The sequence below is a fragment of the Chroicocephalus ridibundus genome, chromosome 10 (assembly GCF_963924245.1).
Source record: "Chroicocephalus ridibundus chromosome 10, bChrRid1.1, whole genome shotgun sequence".
NCBI classification, from domain to species: Eukaryota; Metazoa; Chordata; class Aves; order Charadriiformes; family Laridae; genus Chroicocephalus; species Chroicocephalus ridibundus.
Genome location: NC_086293.1, coordinates 24,223,137 through 24,245,396, shown reverse-complemented (window position 1 = coordinate 24,245,396; position 22,260 = coordinate 24,223,137). Strand labels below are relative to the sequence as shown.

Genomic DNA, 22,260 nt, shown 5'->3' with positions numbered 1-22,260 from the left:
TTATCTTCTCTCTTGTCTATTATTCTGCAGATGTTGAAGTTGTTATTTATAGCTCTCCTTTTCGTATAATGAGGAGATTGCACATACCAACTCAGTCCTGCATACAATGCAGTATACACATTAAACTTCATGCTTATCACAGTCATTATGACTAATATTTACTTCGAAGTTAGCAATTTCTGGAGAAATTATTCAGAAATACACTTTAATGTGCAAGGAATGATAGGATGTTTCCAACTGATGTTCTTGCTGCGTGACAGCAAGGCATTTGACCTTTGTCCACGCCGTTGTATTTTGTCAGGTCAGATCTTTCCAAGCAAGCATTTCCTTTAATGATCAGTTGAAGGATGACCTCACCAGTCAGTAAATGCATGATCTTCAGCAACATCAGTACCGGCAGGAGAAGGCTTAGAACACTTTGAAGTGTTTTGTCTGGAATTCTTAAGAGCCGTTTTACCTGCACCGATGTCAGATTTTTTGGGAGGAAAATGTACTCACCCTAAATATTAGTTTACATTGCCTAGTTCTAGGTAAACTGTTAAAATTCCTAAGGACTCTGTACTGGGTGTTGACACAAGGAGCCTACAGGGCCATTCCGTTTAAGGTCATCTTTTACGTAACTTTTTTTTTTAATGATAGTGTTTATTTAGTGGCACGGAAATGCTAAAAGAAAATACGCATTAGAAACAGTATACTAATACCTAATAAACTGTCAAAACAAAAAAAAAGTAAACTACCTAAGTCAGCTATATACTTGCATTCCATATGGGTTACATTTGTTGATTATTCTTCTTCTTTAATTTACTCTGCAGTAAATCAGAAGTATCTCCATTTCTGTACCTGGAGTTATACTGATGTAAAACAGAAGACAGATTCATTGTATTGGATCTCATTTTAAGGGGCTTGGATTATACTTCTGCTGGCTGATGGAATAATTCTAACATTTTCTTTCTTGGATTAAAGCCTTAAAGCCTCAAAAATTCAGGAGTTACAATGAACAGCAAGTTGCCTTCATAAGAAAGAAAAGTTTAATTTTTCTTCCCTCCTTCACCTTGTCCCTTTTGTGTTTAAGCAAATGGAGATACAGTGAAAACTGATTTTGCAATAATCAGATTTTTTATGTACACTAAATTTTTGCTGTGTAGCCAACCACAAAATAGTGGGTTTATCACATTTTACGTTCTAGCATGCCTAAAAATGACCTTAATGTCTGCAAACAGCTCCAGCTCTGAGATAGCGGAAAGAATTTTGAGACCTTTTCTTGTGAGTTCTTATAGTGAAGGAGTGAAGAAGTGGTAACATTTTCTTGACCTGCCAGATAATGCAATAAGGTGAAAAGAGCAGAAAGCGATGAAGAAATTTGCCTCAGGCCACAACTCTTCTGTGAGCTAGATTTCACGAGAATTATATCAAATAATGAGAAACTGAATATTTGAAAATAACTTAGATCATCTAGAAATGCTCTCAATTTCATGATCTTCCAACAAATCAGAATCTTAGCTATTGGCCGTCAGGTCAAATTGGCTTTTAGGAAGCTTTGAACTTTCAAGTTGTGCGGAGTAACAACAGAAAGCTTCTTCCAAAATTAAAAAGCAAGAGAAATGTAGCTCTTTTGACAGAGTGAGCGAATCTTTATGGGGCCCGATGAATTCAACTTGCAGCATGAAGAGTCCATAAAATGCTCCGTGGCTATTTTAATGAAGTGTAGCTATAACACCTCGGTGTAAAACTTGAAGGGTGAGATACGTTAGGTACATACTTATCAGAGAGTATGAAGACAGAACCTGTTCCTCCAAACAGAGCTAATGAACAAGGAGCAGCATTGAAAATGCCGTTTTATCACGTACAATGACAGCACTATCCAGGTCTGTGGTACCAACCTACCCACAAACTGATATAAAAATATTACAGAAAAGAGAAAGGATATATTGATAGGTTAGAGGTTTATCCAAGTAAGGGATTTCACAATGTTAAATGATGGGGTATTTTCTAAGCTTTGTTAAACAATTCTTTTTTTTACGATATATTTTAAAAATAATGCTTGTAACCATTGGAGAAGCCTGCTTTCTGATATTGTACATCTCTGTTAGCTAATAAAAGCAGTGGCTTTGCTTGTGCATGCAAACCTGAAGGGCACGTTTCTAATCTGGGACGCATGATGGTCACCTTGCTACTAGAGAATAGCATTTTGGCATTTTGGTAATTTATTTCCAAAATACACGTTGGACATTTGCTTCTCAAGTGTTTATTACAAAGCCTAGACACAACTTTTATGGAGATTGTTTTCTCGTTTAGGGAGTATGCCTCCTTCCCTCACAAAGTGAAACAGTACATTTCTACATCTATTTGAGCTCAGTTCCTGGGTTTCTGACTGCAGCTTTTATGCAGTATTTTTGCATGCCATTTGTTCCTTCTTTTTCTTTATGCTTTATCCGAACTTTTGCAGATGTGCCTTAAGATGGATCCATCGTGTTTTGCCCTTTCAGAGGCAAATTGATAAACAAGAGAAAAGGTGATTCCCTTTGAAAAACTGTTTGAAGCTTTTCATTTAGTAGTTGTGCATAAGCTGCCTTTCCTGCTGCTTTCTAGTGCCCTTGATCTATTACCGTATCTGTGGATTTCTTCCACTCAGGGAATGGAATTGTGCTAACACCGTTGTGCCTTCTTTCTTCCTTTCGAATGCATCCCCTATTTATTAGCTCAGATAATCTTAGGAGCGGATGGTATCTGGCTCGGCATGCCCTGCAGCATACTGCGCCTTTCAAAGCCGTTCTGGGCCATTGGTTACTGCCATAACCTTCCAGGTATTTTGTGCTAGCGAAATACAAAACTTGTCCAAGAGTTTTGCTGATTCAGAAGTGATTAATGGGAAAAAAAGAATAAAATATAATAATTATTGTGAATGTGTTTGTTAGGCTCTATAAAAACATGCAGTATTTTAATTGTAAAAGGTAATTTGTTACAGCACTTAGAGGCCTGTACTCGTTCCAGTCTTTGCATCAGACTATTAGAAACACCTAGTTGATTTAAAAATATTTTGGAAGGACTTGTTTACTAAGCAAGTAAGAAAGAGGAAGTCCAGTTAATTTCTACCTCCCCTTCCCCAAACCCAGCTCCATTTTTCTTTGCTTTGACATCCCTAGAATCTTTTGCGTCACAGATTCATGATTTTACAAGATCAATTTAGTCCTCTAGTTATCAAGAGCAGATAGATGACTTTTATTCTGTGTAACGGTTTTACTAAAGAGATTCACAGTGCTGATTTTTTTCCCCTATGCCTGATTCTCGTGGTCCTGTTGTTTCAGGACCTTGTTTCAGGACCATGACCTTCAGTCATTTGAAGTTGATCCGTAATTTCCCTATTTTTTCCCCCATGTTTATGTGTTAAGTGTTCCACAGTAGTTTTGCAAGTGCGTTGCTTTTGTCCTGGCGTTAGCCAAACATTTCATTTTTCAATTACAGGTTCATGGTTTTCATCATAAAGTTAACAAATCAACAGCTGCAACAAAAAGAAGCTTACATAAAGATAATGGAAAGGAAAATCACGTTGAATTAAATATTGTAAATGGTTATGTCTACTGATGTCAAGGCAGGTTTTATACGGAATACAAATCTTTTTATTATTAACCCTGTGTCCTTGACACAAAATGATGTATAAACCTTTTAATAGGTCAGTTTTGCCTTCATACCTGTAAATAGCGTCCCTGCAAATAAGTAAGTGTTTGCTTCTACAGGAAACTGCTAAACATCAAGTAATTTACAATATGTTTCTCCATTGCCTGTTTTGTGTTCACGGTCCAAACTGTACTGATCTTGAAATGATGCTGTTTACACCTAATACAGTAAATGGCAGCAAAAGAGTCTTCTTCCTTATTAAATGCACGTTCCACAAGGTTACACTGAGCGTCTGGTATGAATTTTGCTTAATACAAACTTTCAAAGCGAGGTCCTAAAAACATTTCATCATGGTAAATTCCTTCACTCCTGTTAGGTTGTGAATACTGACTACAGCAAGGAGGGAAGGGTTCTCAGATTTCCAAGTTGTACCCCTAAAAGGCATGGACTGACTGTGAGAGTAAGGGAGAGGGACAGAGGGTAAGGGAATGGAAGCAGCGTCTTGCTACACCCTCCCCTTCTGGGAGAGCCGCACTCTGGGCACACCAAAGACGTGGTACTCTGGGAAAAAAAGATGGAGAAAAGAGTGGTTTGACATAATGGAGCTACAGACGTTCTTATAGCTGTTCCCTTTTTAAAGCACGTTGGATGATCACAAAATAGACTATCGAAAAATCCATCTGCTTTAGAAGTGCAATCCCATTTAATGCAATCACGGTAACATGCTAAAAATCACAAACACAATTAAGTTTTAGAAGAAGTTCTGGCTTGCTTTACACATTCATACTTTGATCCCTCCTCAGAAAATGGTTACCTTTAGATGTTGGTCTTACATTGATTTGTAGAGCAAGTAAGATTTAATATAGACCGAGATCAAGATCATTGACTCTAATAATTGGGTAAGGCTCTTGCTTAGTTTTGCGTTGAGGCCAGTGTGGATTTTATTGTGGGAGAAAGAGGATGGGTGTCTGGTTCCTAAAAGAATTTGTGATTAAGAAATGTTTGTTTCTAGAAGGGCTGTCAAAGACTTTTCCCTTTTTCCAAATGCGAAAGGGCATTTATGCGAGAATAGATGAATAAATGAATATGTGTATATGCCCCTATCTTCTGAGGCTGATTTTTTTTTTTTTTCCCTTCCTTCTCTTCCACCCTTCCCTCTTTTGCTCTCCTGGTAATTCAGAACAAGACTTTATAGTACAAAGACCTTGCTTTTGGTTTGTTTTTTTTTCTTTGAAAGACAAGTATGACTTTTTTTTAGCTCTTGTTTTACTACCATGCAGTTACTAGAACTGTTCCTCTGCGAAGGATTCTCATGCTGCTATCTGTTGACTTCCTAACAGTCTTTCAGAATGTCTCATTTAGAAATTATTAGCATTAGCAATAATTAAAATGATGCTATCTGTTCTCCTAGAGGTGGTACAAATGCTAATGAACACTAAAGAGTATGTACTAAAGGATATATAAAAAGAAAGAGCCTAACTGTATAATGTGATGCAATTTCACATGGACGAGAACCAGAATCATACAGTGTCATGTTATGTGTAACGATGGTCAGTTTTAGAAATTTCTTTTCCTTTTGATATTATGAGTAAATCGAGGCTAAATGCTTGTTGTCTAGAATGTAGGTGGATTGTTTTCAGTTCTCCTGTGCGTGTAGACAAAAGGGACGCTGTATTATTGTCGTAGACAAAGCAAAACCTCTCCAGTGCTCTTAAGGTTGAATGGTACAGGGTTGCCTGGAGTGTAGTGTTGAGGGTGGTTTGGTTTTTTTACCAGACTTTAGAGGTATGATCAGAAGCTCTTTGTCAGTTTCTGCCTTAGTTCACTTCTGCACACTGCTCTGGCTTCTGTGGTTATTCTCTTTGTATGTCTAGAAGTTCGTTGAAAAGTTATCATTTAAACGTTTAAGATAAATTTGCTTATAAATTGGAGTTGAAAAATTCTGTTCCTACAGCAGGAAAAAAGAACCGTTATCATTTGACAATCCATATCCAGCTCTTAATCCACTTACCTGCACCTTTTTGGTATCCAGGGATTCCAACAATTTTTCATCTTCCGAATAAAAATGTATGTGATTTAAATTGTGAGCTTTCTAAACTGTTTGTGGTGCTTTAGCAAAACAACTAATGCTAAAAGCAAGCACAGTAAAAGAAGAGATACAAAAAGGACTATCAAAACCACCAGCCCCTAAAATAAATATTTTCCCCCTTTATGCAAGGTTGGTTTATGTATTCCCCCATAGAACAACCCAATAGAACAGGTTTTGTAGAAAAATGATTCACAGTCTCACAAAACAGCATTAAATTTCTCTGTGCTGGAAGGAAAATGTCTTAGGCACGTTTGGTTCTCTTGTTCCTCTTGTCCACAGCTGAAGTGCAATTGAACTAGTTGTCTCTGTAACTTGAAGAAGGTCACCCTTAAAATATAAACCTTAACAATCCAACAAACAAATAGCAGCAGCATTTTGAAAAGACTGTTCTTAAGTTACTGTTAGTACTGTTACTGGCAGTACTCTAATATTGATGATCCCATTTTTAGAAACTGTTATTTTCGGTGTTTTGTGTATGAGATAAAAGCACTAAATGTGCAGATTTTAATGTAAATTGTATCACTTAGTATTACATGATGTATAGCTTATAACCATTAGTTTTACTTGGAGTTGTCTATATTTAGAAAATATTCCAATTCCATCCATTAATGTTTGTACAGTTTTTGATTAGGGAGGAAATATCTACTATATAACAGATAAGAGAATAGTTATATCAATAACTTCTATAGGGAAATCTAAACATAGTAATACATAATATGTGTTTGCATATGTAAGCAGAATTAACAATGGACATCTATTTTGCACTAACAATTTTTTCTTTATCGATGTAATAATGGAACTAGAACTCACTCCCTTTAAACACACATGCATGAGGCCAAAATGTTGTCCATGGGGTGTCTGATTTCCTGAATCAGTTCTGCTACTTTGATCTTTAGTCGCGTGGCCTATTTGTGAAATTAGCGTAATTCTTTTAGAAAAATAATGATTTACGACTAAAGTTTCTAACCAAACCTTACGTTTAAAGTAATCACTCTGGGTAATTTAGATACAATCTTTTCTGTAAATATTTTGTATTCATTAGAAAGAGAGAACAGTTGATGCAATTAAACGCATCACAGCCACAGACTCACAAAATAACAGTCTGGGAGGGGACCTCCCGTAGATCACCTGGTCCAACCCTGTGCTCGGGCGGGATCAGCTGGAGCAAGGTTGCCCAGGACTGCGTCCAGTTGGGTTTGGAGCATCACCTCGAACTCTCTGGGCAGTGTGCTCCAGCCTTGGTCACTCCCGCAGTGAAATGTAAGAATCCTCCTGTGAGTACGGCTTTCTTTTCTGTTAACTTCAACACGAAGTTCAGAGAGCAGATGCAGACAGATATGACTTAATTAGTCAACCATTTGAAAAGTTAAGCATATTTAGATTTAATTTTTTTTGGTGTAAGTGATTCTTATTTTAAAAACAAGATTGCTAGACGGTGCATTAGAGATTATTCCGTCATTTACATTAGAAAAAAGTTATGTGTTTTAGAACACGTGTAAAAACTTCAAAGGGTGGAGCCATTTTATTACAAAGTTTGGAATGTATGTGCAATTTTCTAGTGTGCTCTGCTATTTCTTAATTCCAGTCTGATACCTTTGTGGTTCCTGTGTTTTCTCTTTTGCATATTTCACAAGAGCTAACTTCTCTCTTTTCTGTCATCTTGGAATTCTTTTTAAAGAGAGAACTAGAATTGTAGTTTTTATCTCTATTTTATGACTCCCTTCTCCATAGCAACATTTCCATTTCCTCTGACTGGCATACTTTGCATGCGGTGCACAGTCTGTCCGTGACTGAACTGCTGTAGTTACTGCAAAATACGTGGTAGCCCAGTAAAACAATTATGTGAACAAAGAAGGATTTGGTATTGAATCCCGTGAAAAATCAAGTGCATTTTCCTTACAGATATTGGTCCAGTTAGCTGCAGGTTAATGTCACTCTTTTAATATTTATACTGAAATCTTACCGTCAGGAAGATCCCAGTAGGAGGCTGAGGTTTTTTCCTTCCTCCCTGTATGCACGTAATTATCTATAATGCCTCTAGTATTTACATGGTTCTAGGAAGTAGAGAATAAGTGCGTAGATTGTAAAAGAAAAATTGCAAAAATTGTGATATTTAAATGCTGTTTCTTATAGCAACTAAGTAGATTTTAAAGCAGAAAATTTACATTTTCTGCTAAAAAATGAGAGTTTGAATGTTCTTTCTATTCTCTCCCAAGTTTTTGCCATACATGGGAAGAGCTGTGGAAGGCTGCTTAGCAATGTATGAAATGCTTTGCATTTCTTTATACACGTAAATAAACCACTATCTGCTCCTGCCTTTTATTATATTATATGATGCCGGGAGCAGACAACCTGTGTTATAGAGCACCTGGCACACGTACGCATAAGTGTTTATTCTTTTTTTGCTTCAGTCTTTTCTGAGAAGCTTCACTGATCTGTGCGACATCTTCCTGCTTACTGTGATGGGAAGTACAGGACCTACATGCTTGCCCCAATATTTCACACCTTTCCTGAAACTGTATTTCCGAAAAGTAAAAGTTCTAATACGTACATGTGACACGTACAGAATGAGTCTGAACATTGCAAACCACCATAAACGTAGCTATGCATAGATGTAAAATTTGGTGCAGGCCAGAAACTATTTGCAGAAATGGCTGTACTATCAAAACTGTCTGCGTGCTTGTTGATTGTTTACTGGCACGTTTGTCTTTAATTTCTGTTGATTTGTGTTGGATTTGATCATGGAACAATCAAATCAGTAGCGTTGCCTTTTTCTGAGACTTGGAAATGCCAGCAGGAGAATAGGGCTGTGGAAATCAGATCAGTGAGTGTAAAAGCAGAGTTAGTTCTTTATTTTTGAATGCTTTAACATGAATACATTAAAATAGTATAATTTTTTTGACAAATGTAATTTCATGCAATCAATATTAGAAAAACAGAAAATTGAAAATTAATTTCATAGCGATTTTTATTATTGTTTTTTCCTCTAATAATAGAAATCATGGTTTTTTGGTATAATTTAGTCTTGCCGGAGTTGATTTTTTTGTTTGCTGTTCTTCAAACAAACGTAAGGTTGAATTCTAATCCAAAGAACGATAACTTTATAATTCTAGTATGTTTTCCTTTAAGACCTCTAGGCTTGCTTTCTTGGAAATCTAGGACATACAGCTACGTGTTTTGAATAAATTGTTGAAATGGCTATAAATATTTTAGCATTGTATGGCCTTTTTGTTTCAGAATTATCTTGAAGTAATTTACAAAATCAGTCTTTATGAACTTCTTCTGTTAAGGTTAAAAGGAGACAGGCTTCTCTGAGGTCTGGCACGAAGTACTTAGCAGAACTACTGGTCCCGTAACCTGTGCCTCCTGCTTCTGAAGACAGTATTTGACATCTGTCTATGGTTTTATTTGTTCCACGCATGTTGGCCTCACGGTCACCTGATACAATCCTTGTTGTTGGACTCCTTTGCCTGTCTTGCTTTGTTTTACTACGTTGGTCGTGTCTCTAATTTTTCTTTTTCTGATAATGCCAAACACATTTCCATGAAGGGCTCAAAACAATCCTAGATTACTTGCAAATGTGGAAAGCGTGACACTGTGTGCAATAACAGTATTGAAAAACCTCCTACAATTATTTGTTCTGTGTTACGTTGTGTGACGGGACACCAAGTTGACTTGAACTTAGAGGTGGAATTCTCAACGTGTCTTATTGGAATCAAGCATACTGTGAACCTCAGGGGGCTTGCAGTCTCTGAAGGTATTTTTTTACAATACGAAATAGAATAAGAAAATTAGTTTGGCAAAGAAAATTTGGGTTTTCTGGGAAAGAGAAATTAAAAGAGTCTGAAAGCAAATCCCCCTGCCTTTGCTTCACTGTGTCCTTCGAGGCCTTATACTCTCATCTTGCTGTTTAATCTGTTAATTTTTGTTAGGTTGCAGCAAAATTTACATGGTTCCTTCAAGATCCCTAAGTCCGCTTTTCTACATCAGAAAATCCTCTGGGGTTTCCCCTGGTGCTCACAGGTCTGCAGGCTCCTGTCCCTGGCAGCAGCCCCTTCTTGCTAAGGGCAGGTAGGCTTCCCCTGGGAGGGCTGCCCCCACCCCCCCGCAGCGGCCAGCAGACAGCAGATGGCCAGGCCGCCTCTCCGCGCCTCAGCCACGGTCCTCTTGACAAAACACGTGTTACCCAGCTGGTGAACTAGGAACGAGTGAAGCAGATGGGTGCCCTATCTCTGTCTTCTTTAGAGACGACCACCAGCAGGAGGAAGAGACGGATGGAAAACAAATAGGAACAGGAGATGCTTTGGTATGGCTGGAGCTGCATAAAGACTCCATAGTCTACCATAGGTGCAACGAGCCTAGAAAGACCCGCAGCGCTTTTTGAGAGCTGGGGAAAGATCCCGTAGTTTACTGCAGAACTGCCTCTTGGCAGCACATCAAGCGAACCACAGGAATCAGAGGTACCCGCTGGGTTTTACACAGAGACGGGCAGTTTTTAGACTATGCAATAAAGGGTCAGACCAAAGGACTATTACTGTTATTGTTAGGAAAATTATTTGTTTCCTATGGCCTCCCAGAAGGGGTAATGTCAGGCAAACCTCCATAGTTTATTTCAAAGGAATTTGTAGCAATTATTAAACTGAATTGCTGACATATAGGATCTTGTAACAGCCAAGTTTCGAATCAGCAACAGAATGAAGATTTGCCTGGCTGTAACAAAGAGCAGGCTTGGTTTTTTTAAGGAAAAGACTGCGAACCTGGATTTTGAAGCTTAGGTGAAAAGTGACAAGAATGCCAGCCCAGGAAAAAGCGTAATGGAATGTAAATCTCATCCGCTGACCCTATTGTTCTTAATCAAGGCTTTGACTGCTAATATTTCAGAGCCAGGAAACAGTCTAGATTTTATAAAAGGGTATAAATGGGATTGACAAACTGAATTCAGCAACGGATAATGTGGAACTCCTATTAATGTGCTCTTGAAAATAATCCCAGTAGAAGCAATAGGGGTAGTTTCATAGACAAGAGTGTGTAGCATCTAGTTGGTATGGTAATTATTAATGGGAAATCCTCGCTTGCGTTCTGTCTGACTGTAATTCCCTCCCATGGCAAAACTTGACCAAACCGTATGTATGTGAAGGGATGTGGGCTCAAATCAGGAGTAAACTCAAGTTCTGAAAACGAGTAGTAAAAACGACATCAAAGAGTACTAATATTTGTATAAAGATTCAACTAAAATTTGAAGCCCCGATAGAGCATTGCTTGTGTGAATGCAAGTGCGGTTTGGGTTTTTGTGTGTGTTCAGGTTTTTAATGTTCTCACCCAACCTCCCCACCGCCCCCATCCTCACGGAACCTGTCTCCACGCTATGTGGACTATAAGCTTTTAGGTTGAATGTTATCTGGAAGTAAGTATTTCTGCGATGATACTTGTGTGCCTAACGTTGCGTATGTTTCCTTGGATGCCTGTACTGGAAGTACTGGTGTGTAGAATACAGCATACAAAACAGCTCGTTATCAACACGTATGAGTTTGCTATGTGTAGTGGGCTCGGGCAAACTGTAGAGTTCTTTTGTATTTCTTCCAAAGGTGGAAATTTGGACATCGTTCTTTACTGCACCTGACTTCATCTGAGGTACCAATGAAAGGATGCTTGTCATTTTTACGTGTATTTAGCAAGAAGGTGGCATTAAAAAAAACAAAACCCAAACCAACAACCTCTCCCTCCAAAAAAAAAACCTATTCGAGAGAAAACCATTTTCAGTACCACGATAGGAAATTTAAAAATTCATGTTGTAGCTTTTTCCTTTTGTTTTAATGAAAAAAAGAAAAAGCTTCCATTTAGCAGAGTCAAAGTAGTTACCGAAGTCAAAGACTATTAAGTAGATAAGCATTCAGAAAAGCTTTAAACTGCTCCAAGTAACGCTTTAAACTCTTACACAGGATTTAGCTCATACAGTTCATCAAGTATCTGCAATTTCTGCAGAAACCCTTGTGGTTTGTTCTATATAATCAACTATTTAAACAACTGGCTTTTAAAGAAACACATATAGATGATACTTTAATGTGATCATTGCTTGTATTTTGCTATTGGATCATTCAAGTTTTAGGATGAAAGAATTTTACTTGCAGCAATTCTCCCGGCCATGAAATTTGTTACATTTTATGTTGTGAAACCAGAGAAATTCTGTCTGGTTGCTCTCAGTGTTCGTGCATTAGAGATCATGTGGCCATTCTCTTTCCCGACATGTGCTAATGTGGAGATGAGCTTTTAGCAGAGTACTGTATGGGAGTTACTTTTTCTATTTATTTTAATTCAGAGCAAGGACAAAAGGCCAGTCAGAAACTCACTAGAAATCTTGAAGGGGTTTTTTTGCATTGGGTATTGATTCACCTCCCTGTGTCTGTGTTCAGCTGATGCCTGTAAAGAAACAATTCGTATTGGAACAAGGTATTTTCTGAGAAGGTGGCTTTAGCACAAGGCTAAATTGCTGTGTGTGGTCAATTTTTCTATGAGTACGAAAGTAAAAAGAGAAGAATTCAGAAAAAGGGAAAACTGGATTATGCCTGTAATAGTTTATTTTTCTGCGTTCCTCTCCGTTACCTACAATGGGTTTTCTTTTTCCTAAAGTGGAAACAGACCCCATTTTTCACCTCTTGATAAAGAAGGTGTTTCATGTGTAATGGAGTCTGCTGCCTGCTCCCCGTGCCTTTTTCACAGGCGTTGTTGCTTACAGTAAATACTGTGCATACAACCAGGTATGGCTCATATGTCTAAGAACATCTGTGTGGTATAAAAATGCATATATGCATAAACTCTTACCTTTTATTTGCATCTATATACATATAATCATACTTGTGTTTACGGTACAGAAATGTATTGTCCTATGCATACATTATTGTCTATTATGCATATATGATAATACGTTTGCGTAAGCAGTCAGTAAGTCTCTATTACCGTTTTGTTTTTCTTTCCTACTTTAATATCATAAACTGTTCTTAATGTTGATTTCATTCATAATAAGTGTAGGTTTAGATGTTTTCAAACCAAGAATGGCTGGTTTTAAAACTAAAACTATCTTTATGTCGAATTATATTTGTGTACAGGAAGATGGAACTACTTCACAGTTCAAGTGTGATACCATATCTGATGAGAAACCAGTCCCTCTCTTAGTGTCGTGGTATTTAACAAATTGCATGGTGCTTTTCTGATACCTAGTAGAGAAGCTGTCGACTAATAAACTAAGTTAATAAGCCCTCAATAAGTTGAAGCAATTGGCAATATAAACCTAATTTCTCTAGCTTATTTGTTTTATACTATGTTTGTGATTTTTATGAATACAACAGCTAAAGTAGCTGTTCAGATTAATTTAATGTATAATGATTGCTTGTTCTGTTTTGTTGTTTTCCAGCTCCCTCAGGCTCAAAAGGTAAAACATTTTAATCAAATCTTAGTCATTCAAAGTAGTCACCAGTCCTTCATGTTTCCATGGTGGTGTGAGCATAGTGCAGTGGTGATCAGTCAAACAGGTCGCGGGGGCGCTGGGGTGGAGCAGCAAGAAGGGTAGCTACATCAAGGCCAGCTAAGGTACTTGCTGCGAGCAGCTCTTCAAACAGATGAATTATTTTAAAATCATAGGCATATAGTAGCCTACAACTTTAAAACCACAGGGAGGCTATTTTATCAACAATTTGAAATAATAGTAAGGATTAAAAAAAAAAAATCACTCCATTACTCCATGAGAAACATCTCTGGATCGTTTTGTCTCTATTGTAGAGACTGCAGAACCCACGGTATAGCTGGTGCCCTTTCGCTGCTCCCCACTGTATCTGTCGACACACCTTTGAATACATCCCACATTTGACTTCTCGAATAGGTTGCATACAGTTTTCATATAATATGCTCTTGCCTTTAAACAATTTCTGCATCGATATGGTATGGTACGAGAGTCACCACTGCACATCATGATAGCACAATGATTGTGGCACACTCAAAGAATTGCTTGATGCCCTTTGCATCATCCTTCTATATTTCACAAATATAATTAAAGCTTACAGAAAATAGAAAATCTAGATGCTGGTTTGTGGTGAAAAATATTAAAATGAAAAAATGAACGGAATATACTGGGAAATAGCAACGATCGCTTGTCCAAGACTCATAGCAGTTAGTCAGTTAAAGATCACTGTTATTAACGGTCTTGGATGATGATCTAAGTTCAGTTTTTAATGAAAGCTTATAAGTTAAGTCATCTTCAATGAATAGCTTTTGTAGAATGGTGAGGGTGTGCATGGAACTCAGAACTTGAAAATGGTTAATTAATGGATCTCATCTACTTTTAGTTTAAAAAGCAAGAAATAGAGCATGGGAGCTTTTATTTTTATGATGCTATGCAGACTTGAATTTTCCTTGCTTGTGGAGCTCAGAAACTTCTATTTCAAATCTGCAGGTAGTATGCTATTTGTCCATGTGTCCATAGTTTCTTCTTGTGTTTCGATAGTTGCAGAGCTTACCAAATGGGACGTGGCAACAAAAATTGTTGCTTTTTTTTTTTTTTTTCTTCTGGAACTATATAGTTTAAATAAATCTTTTGTTTACAGCTTCCTGGAAAAGTAAGACTAAAAGACTGGCTGCTAGATGGACTAACTGCCTTTTTCATGTTCACGTACTTGTCTAAAAGTTTATGCCAAATGCTTCTCTTAACAGTTTGCAGAAAGAGACAGAGCGAGGTCATAATATGACGGCGCAGAAAGATATAAGCAGCCAGGCTGTTTGGCACGTCATGTCATGTGGCGCTGTATTGTATGTTCTCATGTCCACAATTCTGAGCTAGTAAATAATGTCCTGGTACAAATTACTCAAGTTTGAGGTTACTGAAAAAGCACACAGTTTTAATGGAAGGTCAAAAATGCCAATTTTCAGCCTGTTTACCCCTTGAGCAAACATGCAGAACTAAAGCTATGTATTTTGCACATGTGTGCGTAATGTCTACTCGACTATGTACTACTTTAATGCAGAGAAAAGGAGAGGGGAGGGAAGGAAGGAAGGGGATGGGGAGAGAGGAGAGATCCAAGTAATCCACAAGGGCTTTTGGTAGCTTCAGGTAAGAAATAAGCCTTTTCCTAGGCATGGCTAACAGCGTCTGGACAAGCCCAGAGAATCTCTGGCTCCCTGCGAGGTGAAGGGAAGCGGCCCAGGGCTGATGCACGCCTTTATGAATGACTTAGTCACTAGTGTACGTGTTTTGCCATATGGTGTCTGAACTTGTACTGTATTTTTGTTGGAATCTATGTATCATCCTGCAAATGTTTTCTCTATAAACATTTCAAACAGTCATGTCTCTCTAAACACGCTCCCTTTAATCTCTGAGTGATCTGAAAGAAAAACGTAGCATTCCAAGTTTACCTTTACTATTTTATATCTGTTATAAATACTTGGTCGTCTTGATGAAATGTGTTATGTCTTTTATATGAAGCACTTTGGCTACAGTCTTGTCAGTGTTTAGTCAATGTCCTATGGTGATTAGCTATTGATTTTCAAGACCTGTAGGTTCTGGACTGTCTATGGCAGTTAAATAACAATTAAAACCTGTTCCAGTTATCCTATCTGCTCTAAATCAAATTGTTGCAAATTCAGAATCGAAGTGAAATGAAGTATGAGGAGTTTAAGGTGGCTGTCTGTTGCATCATGATATTTTTCTTGAAAAGATCTTTGTAATATACCGATACTTAAAATAGAAAATACTTCAAAACAAAAAAAACCCAAACCCACCATAATTTCAGGTGACAGAAATGCTGATTTAATATGGTTATGTAGCTTTCAGAAGAAAATACATCTAAGAAGATATAATGTATCTAAAAGAAAGAGCCACTATCCAGACAAATGGAAGAAATTAATGTGAATTTTATATGTCCTTTATGTTGCTTTTCTGCACGTTTTTAGGTAAGCATCTTGCGGGGCTGTGAAAATAGTAACAAAACAAACTAATAACTCAAATGTACCGATCTTCAGACTTTTTTGGGTTGGCTTGCAAAATGACCCTTATCTTTGAAACACTTTTGAAAAGCAGCTTTTGTATTCATCGATGAGAAAAGGCTATTCTTCCTTAATAGCTCAGAAAGGTGTTTTGTTTCCGAGTAGGAAAGCTTTAGGTGCTGCTTCCTTGAGCAAACACAGCAGGATTCCAAATCTGTTGTCCTCCTCCTGCTGTGATGTTTTGTCCTACTTAGCTTGTGTGAAGAGGTAGAAGTGAATAAATTAGGCACACAAATCAGAAGCAGATAGTTGTGTTTATGAACAGTTAGGAAAGTTCTTTGTAATGGTTCTCTCATGAATGGAATCGTATTTCCTCCATGTAGAAATGTTTTGATGATATTTGTTGCCCAAAAGTTCCTGACAGCTTTCTTCTCTCTTTCCGTGTTATCCCTTAACTTCTGTAAGTAGTGCTTTGCCCTCCTTTTACCTTGATGCTATCATCTTTCAGCCATTTGGGAGCATCATTTCTCATTCCCTGCATCATTTACCTTCTTATACTTTGAAGTGTTGAATTAACTGTCACTGGGAATAGAAAATTTGCAAAGCTGCTATTTCATTGAAGTGCATGACTAGTGATTTTAGCATTTTTATAAAATTATAGGAGAGAAATTGAATCTAATGAAGTACAAAATAATCACAAAGTAAACATTTTGACCCTAATTTAGCATTCTTTTGGATCTTTTTTCTGCTGACGAGAGGCTATTGTCTTTCAGTTTTGGAGTGTATATAAAGATGAGTGATGCGTTCAGAAAACTGCATTAAAATTTGCGCTTACGTGTTAAATTTAGTTTCCAAATTTCTCTCTCGCATTCCTCAATGAGCAAGCTGACTTGTAATAGTATTTTTGAGTCAGCAATTTGTAAACTCTAAGTAACTATTTTACAATATGAGGGGTGTGTTGTGTTTCATTTCTGTGTGGTAAACACAGAAATGTCTGTCGAACTTCATACATTCACACAGGTTCCTATATCGTCCCAGGCCATAATTTGAATCTAAGCCAAAATAGTAGCTATTCCTTATTCATGCAGTCTATATAAACCACAATTAAATGGTCAAATTCCAGTTCTGTGGTGCTTCCAGCCTGCCTTATGACTCTACTCAGCACATAAAAGCACAGCACTGGCAGGAGAAGACACCACCTCCTGAAGCCAGCCCATGGGGATGGAGGAAATGAGGAAAGGGGGTGGCTTGGGGAGGTCCCAGGGCTATAACAAGGTAGTGAAGAAAAACCAAAAGCTTCAGCGTGAACCTCATACTTCAGATACATCCCTACAGAACTGCTGTCTGCTATGGGTAAGGTTTCATCAGCACTTTCACACTGGTGCCTTGTCGGAGGGTGTGCAGTGTTCCCGTGCCCCACGGTTTCGCCCCACATTCAGTCCCTCTGAATAAACCAGCGTTTCTCCCCTGCTTTTCAATATTTTTTTTTCACAAGGCTGTACAGGTTATGCCAGCAGACCTTCACTTTGACCTTTTTCCTTGCTCAAGTCCCTTAAGTCTTATTTCTTTCCAGGTCTACAGACCAAAGGTTCCTGTGTCAGCGTAGCTGCACAGCCCTCCTCAGACGATTCATCAAGTGCCTCTGTGTAGCCCCATCATATCTCCTAACCTTGCTTCAGTTTTTGATTCCGAATGTTAGCACCACTTTTAAGCTCTGTCCTCTAGATATAATGGCCTGTGGACCTTTTCTGCATTTCAGCCTCTTGGTAATGTATTTAGATATTGCGGAAATCAAATCTCCTGTGTGGGATGGTGAAAAATCAACTAGGAACGCTGTAGATCCAGAGAGATTAGAATGCAAAGGAATATTATTGGGCTAGAGATTAGTCTATGAGCAAGTTTGGGCATTGCTGTGGTTATTTGGCGGTTTCCATGAATCAGAATTGAGGGAAGATGAATCTTGCTTTACTTGACGCTGTTTGCTGCAACAGGTGATCTGTCCTGTGGAAATGCACTGTGGTTATTACGGTCCAATGTAAGCGCAAAAATGAGGAATATGTCAAGGAACAAAAAAGTTAATGGAAAAAAATTCATTTTGTTTTGCCAGGCATTGTTTAAATTGGGAAATTAAGACTGAATAGAATCTTTTTAATGTGGTGGAAGTTGGTGAAAAATTTTAGAAACCCTGACGCAAGTTATGGTTTTCTAAAACACAAAGTCTAAACTCTCTTTCAGATACTGGAAAAAGTATGAGTTTTAGATCTCAAAATTTGTTTCCTTTCTGTGACTAATTGTAGTTCAAAAATTAGCAACAAAATATAGAATTGCCCCATCAAATTTGCCTTTTATTTAAATTAATTTATATATTGTTTATTTTGCATTTTTTCATTCATCAGTAATAATTCCAGAACGTGTATATTTAACAAAATATAAAAATACCACTTCATCTAAAGTGAAACAATATGGCACATTGTCTTTGAAAAAAATGAGGAATAGCATCTAAAAAAGGATGTGGGCTTTGTTTCTGTCCTTACTGTTCTTCCATCTCAGGAGACATCCACCGGTCCATCGGTGGCAGAGCCCTGTTTCGTTACAGCCACGGCACAGAATGTGTAGACAGGATCAACGGTAATAGACAGGGACACTGCTAACTCCGTGTCAGAAATTCTGGACAACTGCTGTAAATCTTCTTGACTGTACACTCCTAAGGAAAATATTTCAGGGATCCTTCTCAAATTCCTGTGACCATCATGGAAACACCTCGTGAAATGGATATTCTTTCCTGTATAAGTGGCTCTGGAGTAATTCTGGAGTCTGCCTGATTCTTTGTCCTGGGAGAGGGATGTTAGTGCTAGAGCTGAGGCTAAACTCTCTTTGGTTTATAGGCTTCATGTGAGAATTAAGTGCATGCTTGTTTATTTGTTGTTTCTGGAGGTGTATTTGGGGATGTTCTGAGGAGGGTAACCCTGCACAGCAAGGAGTTGAAGGGAAAACTGTAGCAGTTAAATCTATTTCTAAAATAGAGAAGTTTTTCTCCAATTATAAAACTATTACTGCTAGGCATTGCAGATTGTGACTTTCTCAGAGAGTAAGTTCTGTTTCCTTATTCTGAGCAGCCAAGAGTCATTTAGCCTGGGAATGCATTTTTCCTCCTTCTTGAGATGATTTTTAAAGGTTTGTTATTGTTTGCTAAGCATTTTATCAAGCTGCGTGTCCGCGGCCCTTGTATAGATTCCTGCCTCAAACTGTTACCACTAGGTCTTTTCAACAGAATAACTTTCTGGGGCAAACCACTAACACTGTCTCTTTCATTCATCATTTTCGACTGTAGATGATAACTTACAAAATCCTGGGATCTAGTTGAAAACTCTGTGTTTTTCTTTGGAGGTCTAGTTTTAGTTTTTCTTGCCCGCGTCACGTAACGTAGCCTAGCAATTCTTAGACAAAACATGCTGGTGCAAGCTGGAGAAACTAGAAGAACTTACTTTTCTGCAATTCTATTAGATGAACATGTTGAAAAATTAATGTTCCATAGCATAATTCATTCAGACTTCAAATAAACCAAACTCAAGCATTGAAATACATGTATTTTTACCCTACCATTGTAATCCCATGTTTTAGAAAGTCATAGGAATAATAACAGTTAAACTGCTTGTGCTTATGTGAGGGTGTCTTTCCAGACTTGAAGGAAGAAGAAACATCTGAGGGGCTGTACAGCTCAGTAGTCTCCCATAAGCACGTACAGCCATATGCACCCACATTTAATATTTCACTGAACCGAATTCCCATGAGTTCTTGCTCCAATTTAACATTTTTGTAGGTTCATTATCCAGTCAAGCACTGTCAAATCACTGGCATTTCGTAGCTCTTTGAGACTAAAGTTGTCTTGTATTTTTCTTCTAATGGTGGTTCTGCTTAAATACTCCCGGAATCACCTGACGGAAGAGGTACGCTAGTTTTACTCGTGATGTAAAAGAGATGGAAGTACCTTCTGCTAAGGGCAAGAAGGAAAGAAAATGAATTGAGCAGAAGCTAAGCTCAGAAAGAGATTAAATTAAGGCTTGTTTTGTTGCTTTTGGTTTATTAATAAACCCTAGAGGGAATTATGTTATTGTGAGTTTATATTCTTAGCAGAAGATGAAATTTGAAGTGTATTCAAATGTAGAACTGAATCAGAAATTAACAGCTCAGCAGAAAGGTAGAAAATGTAAGACCTTTTGAAATGGCTGGTGGAACAACAGCTGCTGCGGTATGAAAACTTAAGCGTACTGGAGAAGAGATGCTCGTTCAGCACAGGGAGGAGTCCTTTTTCTGGTTTTCAGAGGAGAAACTTGAACGTGAAAAAACACCTTCTGCAAAGGAACTGTGCACAGACAGGCTTCAGGGGTTCCGGTGCGTGGTGTGCCTTTGCCACGAGGGCTGGAATGGGCCTTCACGTTGCTTTCAGATTACTGTGGAGAATTTATTCAGGATCAAACCACTGATGTAGCAGAAGCCCCTCAAGTCTCGTACATTGTTGGGGACTCCCAGACACGTCCACCGGTTCTGTCCCGTCTGAGGAAATGGGCAGACCAATAATGATCAATAGATTAGTCTGGCTGGTGGAACAGTGGAGGCTGCTGAGGTGCGAGAGAACTGCGTTTAGGAGAGGAAGCACGGACTGATTGTGTTTGTGAGGGAAGATGCCTTCGTACCTGAACCGGCACAGACAGCCTGTGCGTCCTCTCAGGAAGGTATCTTCCTGATTCATTAAGGCAAATGCTGATTACAGTACTCATCAACTACAGTCCTTAATCAAAATGAATCAGTTGGAGAACAACTTAATTGCATTGGAGCAGAAGAAACTGAACTAAACTTTAGGTAATTTCTTTTTTCTCTTTTTTTTTTCTTCATTGTGTGTTTTGTTTTTTTGTTGTTTTTTTTTCCTAAACAGTGACCACTTTGTTTTATGGGGCTGCCTACTTCCCCGTATTACATTCCATGCTTGCAAATTAAAACATTCCAATATTTGGATGGATAAACAGTTTCTTGAATAAAATGCCTTTGCAGAATTCCTGTGATGAGGTAAACTCGGGGGTTTGTTTTGAAATGCATAAGGCTCATGTAAGCACGCTAATTTGGCTTTTGGGAAAAGCAGGAACTTGCTATTCTATGGGGAATAAATATCTTAACAGAGTAAGGAAAATCTGAAAGGGCCGGCACTTAGTGCCGTACTGCATATGCTCAGCCCTGCCTTGTTTAGCGTGAAGATGACTTACTCTGCAAGAGTGGAGGGTTGCTGATGTCAGACATTTAAGATGGTTAGTGCTTTTGTAAATACTGATCTAAATAAATATAGGAAAATAGAAATCAAAATTTATTCTATAAATATAAATAATAAATAACACAGGCCTGACCCCATTTGCCTTTTTAAAGAAATGACTCTCTAAGAAAGTGACTTCTATCTGTTTTCTCATTTCTTTTCATTTGACTAATCTTAATGTGCTGACTGAAGCATCTGACAATGCCTGAAGCATTGCTCTGAAAATCATATTTTTTATTTGTGTTAGTTTCTTTCCGGTTCCAGCAGTCCAAACCCAAGAATTTAAAGAAACTGGAATTCACGTCCACTCCTGAAACAAGGAAGTACTTTCTTGAAACGTTGCAAGGGACCTTAACAAGTTTGTCTGTGCAGATACCTTTGAGTAGAACAAAATTCTAAGTTGGTGCACAGATAACATCACTGGCTTAAATCTGTTCTTCGGTGATTACTTTATGGTTATATTTTAGCAATGTTCCTGAAAAGGCAACAGCAAGTCGCAGCTGTCTAGAATTTTCAGAGGCCTAATGAAATTAGATCCCAGGTCCTGGCAGAGGTCAGTGGTATTTGGAAACTAGACTTCCTGAAGCATATTTGAAAATTTCATCCCTAGGAAAAGGCAGCAATATCCAACAAAACCGTTATTGGAGACTGTTTTTGTACTATTCCAACAATTTTGATTTGGTTCCATCTTTTACCCTGCAGGATGATGTGCTGAATCTGCGAAGTGTTTAGATGCATTTGAATGCTGCTTCTTATATTTAATTTTATAGGAGAATTACTGAGCAATAAAGTGTTTCGAAAGGCACATCAGAGCACACAGGTTTTCCTTAGTTCACATCTGTTGGTAGCCTCAAGCGCTGGACCTTTCCAGTGGAATTTTTATTTTCCTGGAGGATTGGGGATGGCACAGCTTTTGTTTCCTTGCCTTTTTCTTGATATTGTGTAACTACTTGAAGGAAATAAAACCACAGTAATTGACATGCTGCTAAATAGGTGAGAGAGAGGACTTTAATGTCAGTCAGAGCCTATGTGTGTTTAATAATATGGTGCCCCAGGTAAGGAATAAACTTAGACACTTCTTAGGGGTATAAAAATTGAAGAGATAGAAAGGAACTTGATTTGTTAATGCTTAGACTGATGCCTAAAGAGACGTTATTAAGCACTGGAAAAAACCCAGTGCAGTAGTAGAGAGGAAGAGGAGAAATAGAGGGTTTTCTTTCAGAACAGAACAAGAACTCAAAACAGAGTGTTGGAGGAACTGAAAGTGATCGGTAGCTCTGCATTT

At 38.0% G+C, this 22,260-nt stretch overlaps 1 protein-coding gene across 5 annotated transcripts in view; it reads left to right on the top strand.

Moving 5' to 3' along the window:
* The window catches only part of CACNA2D3 (calcium voltage-gated channel auxiliary subunit alpha2delta 3), a 551,583-nt gene that overhangs the window by 401,870 nt on the left and 127,453 nt on the right, over positions 1–22,260 (top strand). For 4 of the 5 annotated variants that reach the window (XR_010072843.1, XM_063348451.1, XM_063348450.1 and 1 more), the window contains one exon: positions 13,113–13,130. The exons of the other annotated variant lie outside the window; for it this stretch is intronic. Coding sequence is in view for 3 of the 4 variants with exons in the window: in XM_063348451.1 (XP_063204521.1) it covers positions 13,113–13,130 (18 nt within the window). In the remaining variant the exon portion in view is untranslated. The remainder of the gene's footprint in view (positions 1–13,112; positions 13,131–22,260) is intronic. 5 annotated transcript variants of the gene reach the window in all.